General features: G+C 39.5%; 2 protein-coding genes across 5 annotated transcripts; both read left to right on the top strand.

Annotated features, from left to right (window-relative positions):
* The first annotated feature begins 260 nt into the window (after positions 1-260).
* On the top strand, positions 261-9688 carry asb16 (ankyrin repeat and SOCS box containing 16). 3 transcript variants are annotated; one of them, XM_055223635.1, is made up of 7 exons: positions 261-408; positions 1807-2149; positions 4894-5161; positions 6744-7152; positions 7915-7998; positions 8164-8274; positions 9461-9688. In XM_055223635.1, exons 2-7 carry the CDS (start codon positions 1810-1812, stop codon positions 9644-9646), a joined length of 1398 nt encoding a protein of 465 aa, XP_055079610.1. In that variant the 5' UTR covers positions 261-408; positions 1807-1809; the 3' UTR covers positions 9647-9688. The 3 variants fall into 3 exon arrangements, with proteins under 3 accessions (XP_055079610.1, XP_033827187.1, XP_055079611.1); XM_033971296.2 differs by having other exon boundaries at positions 261-368; positions 9461-9682; XM_055223636.1 differs by lacking the exon at positions 261-408 and adding an exon at positions 493-611 and having other exon boundaries at positions 9461-9682.
* Positions 9689-10634: 946 nt separating this feature from the next.
* On the top strand, positions 10635-17815 carry tmub2 (transmembrane and ubiquitin-like domain containing 2). Of its 2 annotated transcripts, none has more exons than XM_033971303.2 (4): positions 10635-10717; positions 13027-13266; positions 14492-14840; positions 16001-17815. In XM_033971303.2, exons 2-4 carry the CDS (start codon positions 13041-13043, stop codon positions 16380-16382), a joined length of 957 nt encoding a protein of 318 aa, XP_033827194.1. In that variant the 5' UTR covers positions 10635-10717; positions 13027-13040; the 3' UTR covers positions 16383-17815. The 2 variants fall into 2 exon arrangements, with proteins under 2 accessions (XP_033827194.1, XP_033827195.1); XM_033971304.2 differs by lacking the exon at positions 10635-10717 and adding an exon at positions 10735-10885.
* The last annotated feature ends 486 nt before the right edge of the window (positions 17816-18301 follow it).

The following is an 18301-nucleotide window of genomic DNA, read 5'->3' as shown; positions in this document are numbered from 1 at the left end:
AAAAATGTGTAAAAAAAAATAATTATCTCACTATTAAATTGTAATTTTGTACTATAACCAAAGTAAAAAATAATGTATAATGTATTTGTTAAGACAATTTACCATCATATACGGTCTACATTTACCTTAATCATCTTTATGCTCTTCATTCTCTTTGGACAGGTACATGTCAGAACAACACTGCTATCTAGTGGTCACTTTGGTTAAAACAGGGTATCAGTTTTCAGTCAGAACTATTAATAACTTCAGCACTTGTTGGTTATGTGAACAAAACAGGCTTATGACCGCGTGCACTAGCTAAGGACAGTTCACTTTTGACTAACTCTGATAAAAGATTAAATGTTAACTAAGAAGTAAAATGAAATCAAGTAAGTTCTAAACTTTTCAACAACTTGTGTCCAGTGAAGGGTGAGTACAAGTTTAAAAGGTTATTTGTATTGTATTGTTTAAAGATGTTTGAAAATGTCTGCTGACTTTTCTGGAGGAGAGTCCACCACCTGCTCGTCTCCAAGGAGATGTTAATGCTTTGCCTGGATCATTCCACAGTTCGACATTCGACAAGCAGATGATAACTTACAGGCCGGATCTGTGATGAGGCGACCCTGCGTACTGTAAGAATGCATGTTTTTAACACAACTGAATGGAAGCAAGATAAACTACACTGCGGAACATTCCAGTTAAAGCCGCAGCATCGCCATGGAGATAAGCAGTGATGGGAAGTAACTGAATGCATGTATCAAAAGTTCCAAGTACTAATTTGGAGTAACTGTATTCTGGTACAGTTACTCTTTCATTTGGTTGGTTTCAGAACAGAGCAGTGGTGGAAGAAGTAATGTTGTTACTCAATGTTGTTACTTAAGTAAAAGGGCAGATAATGGAGCAAAAAAAAAAATCCAAATAAGTAAGTAAAAGCATATAAGTACCCCTTTAAAAATGTAAGAGTAAAAAAGTAAAAGTATTTAATGCAAATACAGATTTATCAGAATCACATTCAGCGATTCTGATAAAGATTTGTGTTGGATTTTGTTCAACAGAAACAAAAGAAATGATTTTTATTCTTGCAGTTTTTATTTATTTGTTCGTTGTTATATTTTTGTTTGCTCAAATTATGAACGTGCTAAAAATAAACTAATCTCAAACAATGATTAAAAAAAATACTTTTACTTTTCAATCATGTTAAAAAATGTAGTGGAGTACAAAAATACAGATATTGCTCTCAGATGTGGTGAAGTAAAAGAAAAACATATCCACACTAAAATCTACTGAAGTAGTGCCAAAAAATTATACTTTACTACATTTACTTCGTTATGTTCCACCACTGGAATATAGTTACTTTCCTAAAACCAAAGGAGTACTCTGCAGCACTTGATCACACAGTTTAGGCTTCAAACTGCACAAAATCAATGAGAAAAATATAAAATTCAGCTCTTGTGGTGAGGCAGGTGAGATTTTAACTTCTCCAATTACCGATGGAAACAGAACAAACAGTAAAACAAACATAAAGCTGTTTTTAATCCTGTCACGTCTTTACTCTATAATTTAAATACAACTTGGCGTAGAAAGTATTCCAAGTATTCAGAATGCAGTACTCTGATTGGACATTGCACATTTTAATCCGGGTTTTCAGTATTCTGTAACTAAATACACTTTCAAAGTATTCTTCCCATCAGTGGAAGTAATCAGGTGGCGTATCCTCTATCAGAAAAGTCCCATAGTGCGTCTTTAATAGTTGAACATCTGCCTGAGTGTTGGTCTATGAATGAATGAATGAATAATATCAGTTTGACAGTTTTGTTTTTGTTCTAGATCATGTCACACGAGACTTTCCCCTTCACTTCTACCGCTTTACGCTCTCTGAGGCTGGAGCAGGACTTCCAGGAGTGGGAGGACGCTCGCCGATCCCTGGCCCACCGCAGAGTCATGAGCCGGGCCCCTTTACCCCAAGCCCCGAGACCCCCCCATCGGACCCAGCGGCGGATCCAGGAGGTCCGAGCCGCTCCCCCTCAAGTGCGATGCAGAGACACGGCCGTTCACAACACCTTCATGTGTGGAGACATGAAGGGCGTGTACGCGGTGCTCAAAGACCCCGCGATGGTCAACGCTCTGATGGAGACGGAGCAGGACGAGATGGTCTGGACTCCAGAGATGGGTGGGTGATGGTCTTCTGTTGTTAGATAAATGCAAAGGTGGAAGGTAATATAGTACAAGTAGTAAAGTACTGTACTTAAGTGGAATTTTTTAGTATAAAAGACCTTTTATTACAAAGATAGTGGAATTATTAAAGCAAAATATCAAAAAAGATTCTCATTTTTGTAAATATTCTCTACCTAAAACAACTATATTTCAACTTTCATGTGTTTAAAATGCAGTGATGGAAGGTAACAAAGTACAAGTAGTAAAGTACTGTACTTAAGTTGAATATTTAGGTATAAAACACCATTTATTACAAAGATAGCAGGATTATTGAAGCAAAATATCAAAAAAGTTTCTAATTTTTGTGAAGATTCTCTACCTAAAGGACTATATTTCAATGTGTTTAAAATGCAGTGGTGGAAGGTAACATAGTACATGTAGTAAAGTGCTGTACTTAAGTGGAATTTTTAGGTATCTGTTCTTTACTTAAGTACATTTTACGGTGGATACTTTTAACTTTTACTTCACTACATTTGAGAGCAGTATCTGTACTTTCTACTCCACTACATTTATGAACAGGACTGAAAAGTAAAAAGTACTTTTCATATGATTTGAGGGGTTATTTTTACCATGTTCGTGGAAACATCCTGACTAAAGCTTTTCAGTTCAAAATAAATACACAAAATTCATAAGAAAAATGAAGAAATTGATTCGTATCATTACTATTGAACAAAATATGCCTCATTTTGAATCAATATCTCTATTTTTACCCTTTAACAAATAACAATTGTGTGAAATACTTTTACTTTTTACTGTTAAAGTACTTTTTTTTTTTAAAAATACATTTACTTAAGTAGATTTTTTTCATGTGATACTTTTACTTGAGTAACTTTTTGCTTCTGTATCTATATAACACTGAGTACTTCTTCCATCACTGCACAGTTGTATGTATTTAATAGTAGTCAGACGTACTCATTGAACTGTACACAGCTGGATACCATAGCCCAGTTCTTCACGTTTCAGCTTCCTGTCCTGTTTGTTACATTTGGAGTACTTTTTCCCTTTCAAATGATAAAATATGTTGTGTTAAATTGTTAATCACTACGGCAGCAGTCCCAGTTTTGCACCAGTCTGGTAACCCGGGGATAAATGCTTCTGGAAAACTATTTCAAATCCAATCAAAGCTTTAAGGAAATAAGTAGGTCTAATCCACAGTTAAACATTTTCTTTTCATTCTCAGTGATGGGAACAATACTTTAAAATGTATTTAGTTGCAGGACTCTGAACACTTGTGTTAAAATGAGGAGTACTGTACTGCGTTTTGAATATTTGGAATACTTTTTCACAGAGTCACAGGCAAATTTTGGTGTAAAAACGCAACGGGATTCAAAACAGCTTCATGTTTGTTTCAGCATTTGTTCCGTGTTTTGTATGACTCACTGGAGATGGAAAAATGCCACATGCCTCAGCACAAGGGCAGTGTCGTCTATTTTTATCATTAACTCCATGGAGTTTAGTTTAGTCAAGTACCACAATGTGCTTTCCTGATTTTAGGAAAGTGACTGTAATCTGAATACCAAAAAAAATAAACAAATAAAAACCAAACACAGCACAAATCTTCAAAATCACCATATTTGAAGCTTTATAAGACTCAAAATCTTCGATAAACACTTTTACTTTTTACTCTTTAAGTACATTTTTAAACAGGTACAGATTTTTTCATGTGATACTTTTACTTTTACTCGAGTACCTACTCTCGGCACATGTGTACAGTTACTTCCCAACACTACTTTTTCTTAACAGTAGTATTTAACTCAGTTTTGACTTTGTTCTGCTGCTAAACCATTTAAAATCAGGCCCGACAAACCCCTAAAAACATCCAGGCGTGTTACTTTTTATGCTATCCCCAAACTCAGGTAAATTAATGCTAACGCTAATGCTAATGCTAAAGCTGTATGCAAATCTCTGAACACAAGGAGATAGAAAACATACGATTCTATTACTACAGACCCAGAAGAAGCACACAACTGGGAAGAAGACTGGAAATCAGGGAAATATCAGGCTGCTGAGGGGCGGGGCAAACAGGTGGGTAGACAGGTGAGGAGACAAGCAGGTAGGTAGACAGGTAGGGAGCAGGCAAATAGGTAGACAGGTAGGGGACAGGAGGGTAGATAGGGGGCAGGCAGGTAGGTAGGTAGACAAGTAGCGGGGCAGGTAGGTAAGAAGACAGGTAGGGAGCAGGCAGGTAGACTGGTAGGGGACAGGCAAGTAGGTAGACAGGTGAGGAGACAGGCAGGCACGTAGACAGGTAGGCTCGCAGGCAGGCAGGTTAACAGGTAGAGGGCATGTAGCTAGGTAGACAGGTAGGGGGCAGGCAGGTAGACAGGCAGGGGACAGGCGAGCAGGTAGACAGGTATGGGGCATATGGGTACGTAGACAGGTGAGGAGACAGACAGGCAGCTTCCAAAAATAACAACAGAGGCACGTGGACACAGAACAAGGAAAATGTAGCATGGAAACGCTGAAAAAAGTGACCTTGTCTTGAGGAGCCAAACGCATCTACAAGGAGTGGATGAAAAAACAAACTTCTTATACTACAGGTAATGAGTGAAACTGTATCCAGGTGCGAGACCAAGTAAGCCGACGCCCAGGTGGGAGGAGAGGGAGGCGACACAGGAGGGAGACAACAGGGAGAACAGCAGAAGGGAGGATCCTGACACATAACCTGTAAATGACCAATGACCGATGTTTTTCTATTAGGAATGTGGACGCTCAGCTCCAAAGTGAAACAGACCTCCGCCCTGCGCCTGGCTGCCAGCAGGGGGCACTCTGGGTGTGTGGAGGAGCTGCTGTTCAGAGGGGCGGAGGTGGACGCTGACCCAGGAGGCAGCACGGCGCTCCATGACGCCTGCATCGGGGGTCACTCTGTCTGTGTGCAGCTGCTGCTCGCTCACGGCGCCGATCCAGAGGTGCTGTCGGCCGATGGATGCGCTCCGCTCCACCTGTGCAACTCCCCCCAGTCTTTACAGTGAGAGAAGGTTTTTATATCACAATTAAAAATACCACTTTCAATATTACATCGTTTTAATAAAGAATTGAAGGTTTGTGCATCGATTCAGATTGCATAACGCTGTTGTGTCCTTGGGCAAGACACATCTTTAGTGTCTGAGGCTCTGATGAATAGTTAGGGTGATGTGTTTGCTAGAGATGCACAGATCTGACACTGGTTCAGCTGAAATCCTGGCTGGACATTTAAATTAATGTAATAGGACTTTTACTGATCGTAGTAGAATTTGACATTTTGTTACTTTGAGGGGTAAATATCAGTTACATAACACATTTGGATCAGTTTTGTCTTATTTTATTTTTGTTTTAAGGAAATAAATCCAATATCCAATGGACAGATACTTAAATCCATATTATTGGAACTGATATAGACTAAATTGGTGCATTCCTAGTATTTGGTTTGGTTACAGGAATGGTCCATAGACTGTTTATATAGATGGACATAGCTAACTTGCTAGCCACTGCGTTCCAAACAGGAAGTGATCATGGGCGCGCTTCCGGCTCCATGGACTCTGGCTCGGGCTCACTTTGCATTGGAAAACTGTGGCCCCTTTCTCTTCTCTGCTGCTGTCAGACTCATCATTTTGGTCTTAAAGTGTTCGTATTAACCCGCTCTACATGATCCTGGTATTTTTTCCCCGCTATTTTGTCCGGAAATTAAGATATGAACATTAATAACAGACAAATCAGCCGCCTTCCCTGAAGTCTGTCCCGCTAACATTAACAACAGGTTTGATTGACAGCGTTGCTAAGCACCGCTAGTTTAGCAGACAGCAAGCAGAAAGGGGCGTTACTTTCAACAGCCTTTTCTCTGGATTGGCTCGTTGGTTGCTATGATACTCACTGTCGGAATTCCAAATATGGAACTCGGCTCTAAATTGGCCCCTAGCCTCCATGAGCTTCGCTTGACTGGAGCCGAACGCTGTGGGTGACGTTGGTTGTGGTTATAAATGTAGCTCATCACCAGCAACAAGCCTGAGCAACGAGCCAAAGAAATGAGTCACAGCAATAACATCATTCTACAAATATCGTGCTCATAAGATCAAACAAGGGTGAACTATGTTAACATAAATGTAAGATTTTTTTTTGTTACTTATGTGTTTTTTTAATCTACTCTCACAATATTGAGACATTACTTTAACAGACCATGGCAAATTGTCTCAAACGTGTCTGTAACGTCTTAATTAAGGTTCAGGTATAACAGAAAAGTAAATGACTTGTACAATGGCTCCTGAAAATGTGCTCTTTATATCCATTTTGTATTTTTTCAGAGCAACTTATAACTTTAAACCCACATCTTCTCCCTGGCACTTAATACTAGCTACACGGGATAACATAGTGTTTTATAGTTCTGTATGTTTGGTTGTTTTTTGCTGACTTTTATATGAAGCACTTTGAAGCAGTTGAAGTTGTTTCGAATGCGCTATATAAATAAACTTGAATTGAATTTGAATGATGATTGCTGAACATTCCACCATAGAGATATATGCAGAACACCTCCAGCGTGATTTCACTGCAAAGTATCATGTGATCCCTGTGTGCAGATGTGCTGAGCTGCTGTTATCAGGTGGAGCAGAGGTGGACGCTCGCATGAGAGACTCCAGACTGACCCCTCTGCACATCGCTTCCCGCAGAGCTCTGGACAAACACGTTGACCTCTTCCTCTCATACGGCGCCGACGTTTTGGCCACAAACCAGGAAGGAGAGACGCCCCTGAACGCAGCGTGCTCTGGAGCTGAGAGGCCAGCTGAGGCGGGCCGGTATCTCAGAGTGGTCCAGATGTTGTTGGAGGCTGGCGCTGATCCTCAAACTGCGGGCAGAAAAAAGCACACTCCACTGCATAACGCCTGTGCAAACTGCGCCCCCGAGATCGCCAACGTGCTCCTGCAGAACGGAGCCAAGGCTGATGTAGCCAACAGCGCTGGATACACGCCAATGGACTGTCTCCTGCAGGTAACACATGACACAGCAGCAACGAGGCTTCGACAGGGCTATTTAGGAGTTTTCTAGTTTTTCAGCTGATTTTTTTCTTCAAATTAAAAAAATATATATTTGATTTCACGATTTTCATGTGCGTTTCTTAGAGTTAAAGTTACCATATGTAACTTTTCTGCTAAAGGATCCACCATTTGCCTATAAAAGTTATTGCCTAGCCTGGAATATCCCACAGTAGGGCTTTAACTGCTTGTGTTTCTTCAGTTAGAGGTGTTTTATTTTAAAGAAAGATACACCAAAAATGTGAATGGGCTGGCCTCTCCACAGATCTGACCTCCAGGTAGTTTAAAGGGCCTATATTAAGCTACTTCCTGATCTCTGTTCTAATATTGTTTCCTCATCACAAACAGACCCGGAGTTATATTTTGTTTCATTCACACATGTTTAACACACAAACCCTGCACATTTAGACTGAGTTCTTCTCTCAAACAGAAAACACTCTGTTCCACTTTGTGATGTCATGTGGTGATACAAGACGTGCTCTACTGTGTAAACTCCATACATCTTCACTAGAATTATTTGGATGATTTCAGACCTCAAATTGCCAATCTCTACTAAGCAAAATTTAGAAGGTAGCTGTTAACTTGAAAACTACCACTTCATGACATCACAAAGTGGAAAAGAGCATTTTCAGCTTAGTGCACATTTAACCTATTTTTACAGTCTATAGTAATTCTAATAACTCTTGTCTCGTTGTATTTTCTTCTGTTCCGTATAAAGGTGGTAGAAGATTATCCCGATCAGCAGCCTGAGGAGATCGCACGCTCCCTCCTGAACCACGGGGCTAAACCTGTTTGTCCAAAGGTCTTCACTTTATCTCACTCTTACTGTCTCGCTTTGTTAGAACTGAATTTCCTCTAGTCACTCCAACAACTCACAGCTCATATGAGTTTGTATCAACACATACATTTGTAATAACATTAGAATATTATGCTGCCTGCCTTACAATGACACTTTTTTTCTGCACAGATGATTAAGCTGTGTGTCCTTTCTCCTGCTACTGTGGAGGTGCTGTTAAACACATACACACAGATTCCAGTTTGTGAATGGATGGACTCCCTGCCCACAGACATTTATGAGGTGAGCTGGAACTGTCTTTCATTATGCATGTATGTATTGTTAGGCGTGTTATATCAAAATGACGACTGGATTCGGTCAGTTCAAATCTCAAAAGTTTATTCTCCTGACAGTTACAATCTAATACAGTACCCGGGGTCAAATGATCTATCCCTCGAATGTGCAGCAGGCGGTCTGTCTGCCTTTCCCTGGCCCCAAAGAATAAAAATGTGACATGCAACATGAATATGCAAATATTATGTTGAGTAGGCAGATGCCTTGATCCCTCCTTCCGGCCTCGTTCACCTCTCCAGGCTGCACCGGTCTGTTTTTCGGCCTTCAGTCTACTCCGGCAGCCTTATCTCTGTAAAGTAGTGTCTACACAACCCCAACAGTTTCCCATAATTCATATCCCACAATGTTGCCTTTAAAGAGAGACTGTTATAATGAGTGAATAGTTTCAGTGTTAGAATATAGTGCTTGTTAGGCATACTTCAAAAGGATACAACATTAATGAATAGTTTCAATGTTATTATATCAAACCCGTGCTCAAACTTTAGTGTAAAAATAGTGCTTGTTAAACAACCTTCAAAAGGATACAGCATTCAAAGAATATATGCATTCAGTATAAAAATGATAGGATATATGAATTATTATGTTTTGATATATGAATTATATAATGCATCTAAAAAGCTTTATTCAAACTAATATGCATTCAATATTTTGATATATGTATATGTGATGAGCATAGCCTTCAGTATGTATGTATGTATGTATGTATGTATGTATGTATGTATGTATGTATGTATGTATGTATGTATGTATGTATGTGTTTATGCGTTTGTGTTTATTTCATTTAGTTTTTTATTTGTATTTATTTTTGATGTAATATGATTATGTTTTTATTATGTATTATTTATTTAAATGTATTTTCCATGTATTTATTTTAAATAATACATATAAAATATTTTTATTTATATGTATTTATTTTTATGTATGATTTTTATTTATTTAAATTAATTTTGTATTTATTTAAATGTATTTATTAATGGTCATTAACATGCACTGTCAGGAAAGCTGTTTTTCATCTGTCAGTATAGAAAAAATATATATTTGCATTATTTACAATTCAAGATACAGACACATCAGTGAGTCAGCAGCAGTCCAACAGAGACACACAAATCATGGAGTAACTGTGTCTTTTGTTTAGGAGCACAGGAGTTTCTTTGATGGGTTGAGGGAGCACACTGGCCAGTCTCGCTCTCTGCAGCACCTGAGCCGCTGTGTGTTACGGTCACTCTTTGGACCACGGTGCCTTTCTGTGGTCAGTAAACTGGACATTCCCAGCTCTGTGAAGGACTATCTGCTGCTTCGCTCTGACAGGACTCTGAGATAAAAGAAAAAACACAATTTCAACTGCACATTAAATATTTTACATAAAACAATACTTTATGTAGCCTACAGTTTTCATTGACTTACTCCCACTCTACAGTAGAAATATAAACTGGCAAATACTGAGTAAACAATGTGCTGCAATAGGCAACCACCAACTGTACCCAGCTCCATTTGCTGGGACCTCAGGCTTACTATAGTTTATTATACAAACCTTGCATATTTAGTTATTAAAGCGCCCATATTACACTATTTTTTGTTCTAACGTTGTTTCCTCATTGTAAACATACCTGGAGTTGTGGTTTGTTTAATTCACACATGTTTAACACACAAACCCTGCATATTTAGGCTGAGTTCTTCTCCCAAACAGAAAACACTCTGTTCCACCTGGTGATGTCATGCTGTAATACAGGAAGTGCTCCACTCCATTAACCTTCACTAGAATTATTTGGATAGTTTCAGCCCTGGAATTGTAAATCTCAGGAAAAAGGAAGCTATTAACTTGAAAACTACCACATCATGACATCACAAGGTGGAACAGAACATTTCAAGCTTTGGAGATGTGGACAGACTAACAATAAAGGGTTACTGAAACATGTGCGAATTAACCAAAACACAACTCCAGGTATGTTTTTGAGGAGGTAATGCCATCATAACATGACTTAAATCTCACAAGAGTCAATTTTGTGTATTATAGAACCTTTAATAATTGTCTTTCACTAAACTGTGTGACAGTGTAGGTGATAGCATACTAGCATAGCCTTTAGTCTTTTGTATTTTGTAAGTATCTGCACAAAAACAATGCAGTGTGGGTTTTGTTACATTATAAAGTGTTAAAGTACCAAATGGCTGCGACTCTCACCTTGTCTACCAGTTTGATTTTTGGTGTGAGCAAGTTCTCTGCAGGGGCCAGTCACGTGGGCCACCGTAGTCCTTTTCTTCCGCCTCACGCACGCACGCCCCGCCCCTCCCGTCGCCGCGCTGACGTCACCGCGTGTTTGTTTTGCGGAGGTTCTGAAGGAACAGCTGCTCCCTGCACTGTCCCTGAACATGCTCTGATTTCAGCGGCTGGCAGGTAAGCTCACACGGACATTACGCGACTAAAGGTCCGTTAGAAACGTGGGCACGCAGTTTATGACGTGACACGACAGCACGAGCTCAACAGAGAGTCTAAACAGCCGAAGGTCGTGATTAGCTAACAACTTAGGCTAGCATGTAAGCTAACGCTGCTCCTGTTCGACTGGTAAGCGACTCAAACGCATGGAAATACTAGATTATACTGGCGTGGGTGTGGAGTTGCATGTTTGAGGGTTAAACCTCGTCTTGATCAGGATATTTGGAGCAGAGATCAGAAGAGAGCAGGGTTTGTTTAGCGAGGAAGAACTGCTGCTCTTCATCAGTGCTCTTGTAAATATACATCAGCCCATCAGAGATCAGGGAGCAAGCTGTAGAAGGACTTAACGTTGGGAAGTGACTGATACATGTGCCGAAAATACGTGTTCAGAGTACTTATTTTGAGCAACTAATCTGGTGCAGTTACTTTTCCATTTGGTGATGCTGTTGCTTCTCTCAAACCAAAGGATTACACTCTGGGACCTTATTACTACAGTTTTGTTTTTGGATTCTTTCTTTATCTTTATTTATACAGAGGAACCCAATGAGAACACTTGGGCTCACTTTTTCATGGGGCCCTGTTTACAATACAATACAACCTGAAAAACAAACAAAACAAGTATATAAGTCTGTATAAAACATTAAAAACAGGAGCAGATGTGTGTACAAAAGTTTGTTTATTATTAAATTGCGATTGTGGCTCGAACATATCCAGTTTTGCATTTCCTTGGTGTGTATCTCATTTTTGTGAAGCAAAACAGCTGTCATCTGGTATTATGGATCTGGTATTAAATGTTCCAATATGAGTGAGTTACAAGAGGGTGAGGTATTCTGGCAGTGTTTGAAACCGTTCCTTATAGATACACTCCATACAGTGATGAATTGCAAGTTATTAGCAAAGAAAATCATGCACTTGCAAGGTGTGCAATTTTTTTTATTTCAGTGAATGCATAAAAATCAAGCTGTACAATACAGTTTTCTGGTTAGACCAAGAATCAGAATACATGGTCCAAGAAGCTAACTACACTGAAACTAACACACCTATTGTTTACTGTTTGTGTTTGCTAGTGACTGTAAATAACAGGTGTGTTAGTTTCAGTGTAGTTACCCCCTCCCTTCAGACAGATATAAGGCAGTGTCCACCAGAAATCTGGCCAGAACTGAAGAAGCGGCTTGGATGAGTAGCCAAGCATCTTCACTTCTACAATGTTTTGTCCAGTTGACAGATTTTCTTACTATATATCATTCCTGGATGACTGAGGGATTACACAGACACAATATTAATCTATTTCTAGAGTAAAAAGATCCATACTGTGGCTTTAAATATGCTTCTTCTGGCCCCGGATGACCATCTTTACCTTTGCTGCCTGTCAATATATGTCAGACAGTTTGCTAACTCAGCAAATACAGCTTTAGTTATGTGGTCAATATTTGCTCTGTAAGTCACATGTTTTTTGCAGATTGCATGTTGACGATTCACCTCCTCAGTTTAACCTACAAGAGCCTATAGACATGTTTTTGTACCAATGATTAGGCCTGTCTCTATAATACATAACAGATGGAACATTTTTTCGGGGTCAGTGTTTATCATGGGGACATTTTCTTTGCAGTAGTGGAAAGAGTTTGGTTGTTTTTCTGTACTACAATGGGATTTGAGCTGTAGAAGGTAGAAATAACTCTAGGCCTGTCATGATAGCACATTTTGAAGTTGGATATATCGCTGAAGTAAATATAGACAATAAAAGATAATATTGAAACTCATTTATGCCACAGACACAACAACCTAACAGCAGATTTAAACCACAAAAAGTATTCTAAAGCTACAATATTGTTAAAAAATCATGAGCTGCAATAAATAAACAGCAGAAAGGAACACGTCAGTACTTAGTCTGCATCTGCCATGAGTCATGCAAGTTACTCATTCATCGTTCTACAGCTTAAATCTTATCATTTAGCCAAAAAATAACCAGAAATTCCCAAGCAGTGCAAAGTAAAAGTACACACGGCCTAGTTATGAACTACTGTGGCTCATTATAGACACAAACTGGCTATTTAAGTGTTGCATTCTGTTATTTCAACTTTTTTTTTTTTTTTTTTTTTTACAATTTTGTACATTTAGAATAGTTTTTTGTACATAATTCTGCTTTATGGTCTGGTTTCAATATTATAGTTTATAATCTATATTTACTTCAACGATATATCGCACTTCAGAATATGTTCTCATGACAAGCCTGCCCCGGATGTATTTACCTGTCCTGTTGTCCTCCTCAGTGTTGGTGGATGAGATGGCAGTGTGTGCACTGACCATGTTGGATGGGATGGAGGAGGAGGTAGCGGCGGCGGGCGGGGTCTTGCTGCTGTTCTTGGCGCTGGTTCTGGCTTGGCTCTCAACGCACGTCGCCGACAGAGGGGACCACATCCTGGGGACAATCCTCACTGTGGGAGCGCACGCCTCACTCATCGGACTCGGGGGGCACGACAGCTACAGCGGAGCATCGGCCAACTCCAGAGGTGGGCTACTTATATGGACTCTTCAAAATGAGCTCCCTGCAGTAGTTTTATATAGGTCTGTCATGATAATCACTATATCGACTTATCGTTCAGTATATGAAAGCTGGAAAAAGATTTTTTTTTGGGGTCAGTATTTATCATGTGTACATTTTCTTTGCACCACTAAGAAATGTTTGGTTACTTTTTGGCTGTATGATCAGATTTGAGCCGTAAAAGGTTGAATTACTAACTTGTCTGACTTATTACAGATGCAAACTAACAACTAAAGTGTTTCATTCTACTGTTTATTTATTATTACATCTCACCTATTTTTTTTTTTTTGGGGGGGGATTTAGAATAGTTTTTGTGGTTTAAATCTACTCTCGGGTTGTTGTGTCAGTGGCATAAGTTAGTTTAAGCTTTATCGTTTATTGTCTATATTTACTTCATCAATATATATCGAACTTCAAAATGTGTTATTGTGACAGGTTTACATTACTAGAGAACTGTGGTTTGTGATGATTCTTCCTAAGCTGTCAATTAATCAAGTTTTAGTTCTGATTACAATTATTGCTCCTCTCAATTCCAAACAAAATGGTATAAAACGGTTACATGGGGCGACAGTAGCTCAGTTGGTGAAGTGTTTGTTCATTGGTTGAGCGGCATGATACCAGCTCCCACAGATGAATGTTGTTGTTGTGTCCTTGGGCAACGCACTTAACCCACCTCTCCCCCAGTGTCTGTGTACACTGGTGTATGAATGTGTGTGTGAATGGATGAGTGGTTCCTTGATGTAAAGTACTTTGAGTGACTTGAAGAGAAAGATGTGACCATTTACCATGTGGAATTATGTAGTAATGAAAGAGTTAAACTGTTTAACTTTGTTTCATCGTTTTTTCATTCGATATATCTTGATTCATATATTTGATGTCTTCTATATGTATAAAAAAAACGTAGAAAGTAGTAAAATTAAACAACTCTAGTTAAAAGTTTGGACACAGTCTCATTCAATTTGAGAATTTGAAATATAAAAAAGTAGACTTATTTACCTTTGTTTCATTGCTACATAATCCCACATATCTGGCTTCATATATCTGATGTCATCTGTATGTATATAAAATGTTGAAAATAGTAAAAAAAACAAAAAAAACATTGAACATTGGCTGTGTGCAAACTTTTGACTGCTAGAGTATTTTCTGGTGTTTTTTCTCCATAACTGGGTATCTGATTCCCATTTGTCCCTCAGATACCCCAGAACAGCCCACACCTTCAGCGTCACAGGAGAACAAACCCGAGGAGGAGAGGAGCGACAGCGATGGAACGAGTGAAGGAGCCGAGGACGCAGGGACCGCATCCCTCCTCGACATTCAGGCCAAACAACAAACAGGAACGCTACAGCTTTCTGACGACGAAGAGGACGACCCCGAGGACGAAGAGGAGGAGGAGCTGGTTAAAAAGTCAGTGAAGCACATGTCAGCTCTGTGCGCCGCCCCGTCTCCCACGGCAACAGCCATCTCGGTTCGACTCAAGTTCCTGAATGATACGGAGGAGGTGGCGGTGCTGGAGCCACAGGACACAGTGGGGGTGCTGAAAAGGTGAGGGATGGGGGGGGGGGTTCACACCTAAAGCACATGTTTGTCTTTGCACCTGGAACAAAGCAACAAAACGATTCATCAGTTTGAGACTCAGAGGAAGAAAAACAGAAGAAAAACAGGGGAGCCGTCACTCTGTTGGGTTTTAGCAGCAGATGTCAGGCCTAATGTTTTTCAGTAGGACTTTTTATCACCTCCATTCTAATTGTATGTGTTTGTTTGTTTGTTTGTTTGTTTGTTTGATAGGGGCGAGTCTGTACATTAGACGTGTAACATACTTCAACATTTATAACCAAGGCTAATTTTCAAAGTCTGTTCTACTACACAGGGCTCACTTTATGATTAACAAAATACAGGGTGTCCATTAAGTCTCTGTAATAAATGTTTTAAACTGTAAAAAGACAGTTGATCAGATATTTTAATCAGACTTGTTCTATTATATCAGTGGTTTCCCAAGTTTTTACCTAATTTAATACGTCTATATATGGGCTCCATTAGCAGCACGAAGCACATCAAGACTGGACTGGGTTTCTTACCATGTTCGCTGTAGCAGAGCCTCATCAATGGTTCAATCTCATCTGTATCTTTTGTTTTAGTTCAGTCATGGTCCGTGTCTTTGTTTGACACACGACATCTTTTAACACAGCCCATTAGAAAGAAATCCAGAGGTGTGAGATCTGGTGAATGTGGTGTAAACAGAATTGGTCCATCCCTTCCAATTCAGTGGTCTGGAAATGTTTGATTGAGGACCTTATAAACACGCAGACGCCAGTGTGGTGGGACCATTTTCCTGGAAAATGCTGGTTAGTTGAAGGTCCTGCAGTTGTGGTGCCACGTTGTGACTTCTCTTGAGGATGTGATACTATGTGATTTTTTTGCTCCAGCGTCTGTAGTTTTACTTAAGTAACAAAATGGAGTACTTCTTCCACCATTGCTTAAAAACTAAAATTTCATATGATTTACAATCCTTAGGTTTTATGCATGGGTTTGAACGGAATTCATTGGATATTTTTTGAGTTTAGAGGTAAAAGAGATGTCACAAACCTATAACAACCTTATAATTATCAAGTTGCATATAAAACTCATTCAAAACATATTTCAAAAATGTAAACAGCATCCCCCTACTGCCTCATTAACGTTTCTATCCCTGTGTTGTTTTGCAGCAAATACTTCTCTGGCCGGGAGCAGCAGATTAAACTCATCTACCAGGGCCATCTGCTCCAGGACCCAAAGAGAACTCTGAAATCCCTCAACATCAACCATAACAGCGTCATCCACTGCCACATCTCCCAGGCACTCCATGAGTCCGGACCAGAGGAGGGGGCCCAAACAGGGGCCGGCTCGGGGGCCTCGGGGGGCTTCATGGCCGCCGGAGTGGCCCTCAGCACGAGTAGCCTTGTCGTGCCTGTTTTTGTGGTGATCCTGGCTGTAGTTTGGTACTTTCGCATCAACTATAGGCAGTTCTTCACCGCGCCCGCGACCATCTCCTTGGTGGGAGTCACTGTGTTTTTTAGCTTTCTCATTTTCGGGATGCACAGCCGCTGAAAAGGCGAAAAAAATGGAATGTCGTGAGGAAAGTAAGAATAGCTTCAGGAGTGGGAGTCGTTTGGAGATGGTGACTCATAGAAGTGATGATGGGGGGTGTGGAGCTGTACCACGGACACTTTAAACATGACAGAAGTTTAGCTTAACCACGACTTGGCCTATTTAAAGGGCCCATATTGCGCTGTGTCCTGATCTATGTTATAATGTTGTTACCTCCTCAAAAACAGACCTGGAGTTGTGTTTTATTTCATATTTAACAGACAAACTGCATATTTAGGCTAAGTTCTTCTCTCAAACAGAAAACGCTCTGATCCACCTTGTGATGTCATGTGGTAATACAGGAACTGCTCCAGTGTGTTTTTACACTCCATACACCTTCACTAGAATCATTTGGATGATTTCAGGTATGGAACTGCCAATACTGAAAAATAGCAAAACGAAGAAAACAATGGGACTAGTCAGGATGCTAATAGGTGTGAAATCACTCATTAGAGGCTTGAATGACTATGCTACGTATGACTCAGGCACAGTGCACACTTAGGGTAGCACAATAGACCTAGCCGACAAACAGAAACTGTAAACAATAGCTGTTTTCAGTTTCAGTGTAGTTAGCTCCTCTCTTCAGACAGATATAAGGCAGTGTCCACCAGTAATCTGACCAGAACTGAAGAAGCGGCTTGGATGAGCAGCCAAACATCTTCACTCCCACAACTTTTTGTCCAGTTGACAGATTTGATTTTTCTTTTGCTATGGATCAGACCTGGAGGACTGACAGATCACTCAGATACTGAACTACAGGTATAAAGAGCTGTTAAAACAGTTGAAAACTTCCACTTCATGACATGTGTGAATGAAACAAAACACAACTCCAGGTCTGTTTTTGAGGACAACATTATAACATGGCTAAACGCTCACAAGAGTCTATTTTGTGTAATACAGGACCTTTAAGAAAACTCAGAAGGTCACTATAACGTTTTAGCTTATTTCATTTGTACTGCTTGGTTTTCAGACATGTCAATGTTTTATGTGTACAATATAATGCTAAAAGTAACTGAAACAGTCATAACTTCTCTCACACCGTTGTAACGTACTCCTTTTGGTTTATTTAGTCTCTTTGGCTGATTCATTTCTGTATGCAAAATAGACTGTACAGCTGCAACCAGTGCAGAGCCAATTTAAAATATTTCTCTTGCTTTAAAAAAAAGAAAGGTTGCGATTTGGATTTTGGTGAGTTAAAACAATCACTAGAAATGATAGGACTCCTTTAATGTACATAGTTGTATGTAAATAAAAAAGATTGACTCAGATGGATTTGCATCTGGCACTTAAGGGTTTGAAGTATCTGTAGACCATAAGCGTCTATGGGAGGAACTGTATTCTAATGCTGGACTGTTTGACTTCAGAAATGTTCCAGAATAAAGCATTTGAAACCAGCCCTGTTCCCGTGTGGTGGTGCCATATCGTGTTTTTTTTCAATACATTTTTTATTTATATGATAACAAAGTACAAATCCCCAATTCCGGTGGGTGCCATGTTTTTGATACTTTGCTCATCGCTCTGGGGGTGTTCTACATTATGACCTGGGACAATATTGAAATCTGGTGTCACGATTATCATGGCCAAAAATAATAGCGATTAACGATTATATCATTATAATTATCAATATTCTGGATATTAATCATTATAATGTTAATATTATGAAAAAGTTCCATGTTTAAACAGCTATTATAGTGTTGTACTTTGGTGCAGTGGTGGATGAAGTACTCAGTTTTGTTACTTAAGTAAAAGTACAGATACAGAGATAAAAGTTACTCAAGTAAAAGTATCACGTGAAAAAAATCGGTATTTAAGTACTTGTTTAAAAATATACTTTAAGAGTAAAAAGTAAATGTATTTCACACAAGCGTTGATATAGTGAT

The sequence above is a fragment of the Periophthalmus magnuspinnatus genome, chromosome 8, assembly GCF_009829125.3.
Source record: "Periophthalmus magnuspinnatus isolate fPerMag1 chromosome 8, fPerMag1.2.pri, whole genome shotgun sequence".
NCBI lineage: Eukaryota > Metazoa > Chordata > Actinopteri > Gobiiformes > Gobiidae > Periophthalmus > Periophthalmus magnuspinnatus.
Note: the sequence above shows the minus strand (reverse complement) of the source record. Positions and strands in the feature narration are given on the sequence as shown.

Coding starts and splice junctions, on each gene's coding strand:
- asb16 (XM_055223635.1), top strand. CDS start 1,810: ATGTCACACGAGACTTTCCCCTTCACTTCTACCGCTTTACGCTCTCTG. Junction 2,150..4,893: donor GGTCTGGACTCCAGAGATGG/GTGGGTGATGGT, acceptor TTTTTCTATTAG/GAATGTGGACGCTCAGCTCC. Junction 8,275..9,460: donor TGCCCACAGACATTTATGAG/GTGAGCTGGAAC, acceptor TCTTTTGTTTAG/GAGCACAGGAGTTTCTTTGA.
- tmub2 (XM_033971303.2), top strand. CDS start 13,041: ATGGCAGTGTGTGCACTGACCATGTTGGATGGGATGGAGGAGGAGGTA. Junction 13,267..14,491: donor AGCATCGGCCAACTCCAGAG/GTGGGCTACTTA, acceptor TTTGTCCCTCAG/ATACCCCAGAACAGCCCACA. Junction 14,841..16,000: donor ACAGTGGGGGTGCTGAAAAG/GTGAGGGATGGG, acceptor GTTGTTTTGCAG/CAAATACTTCTCTGGCCGGG.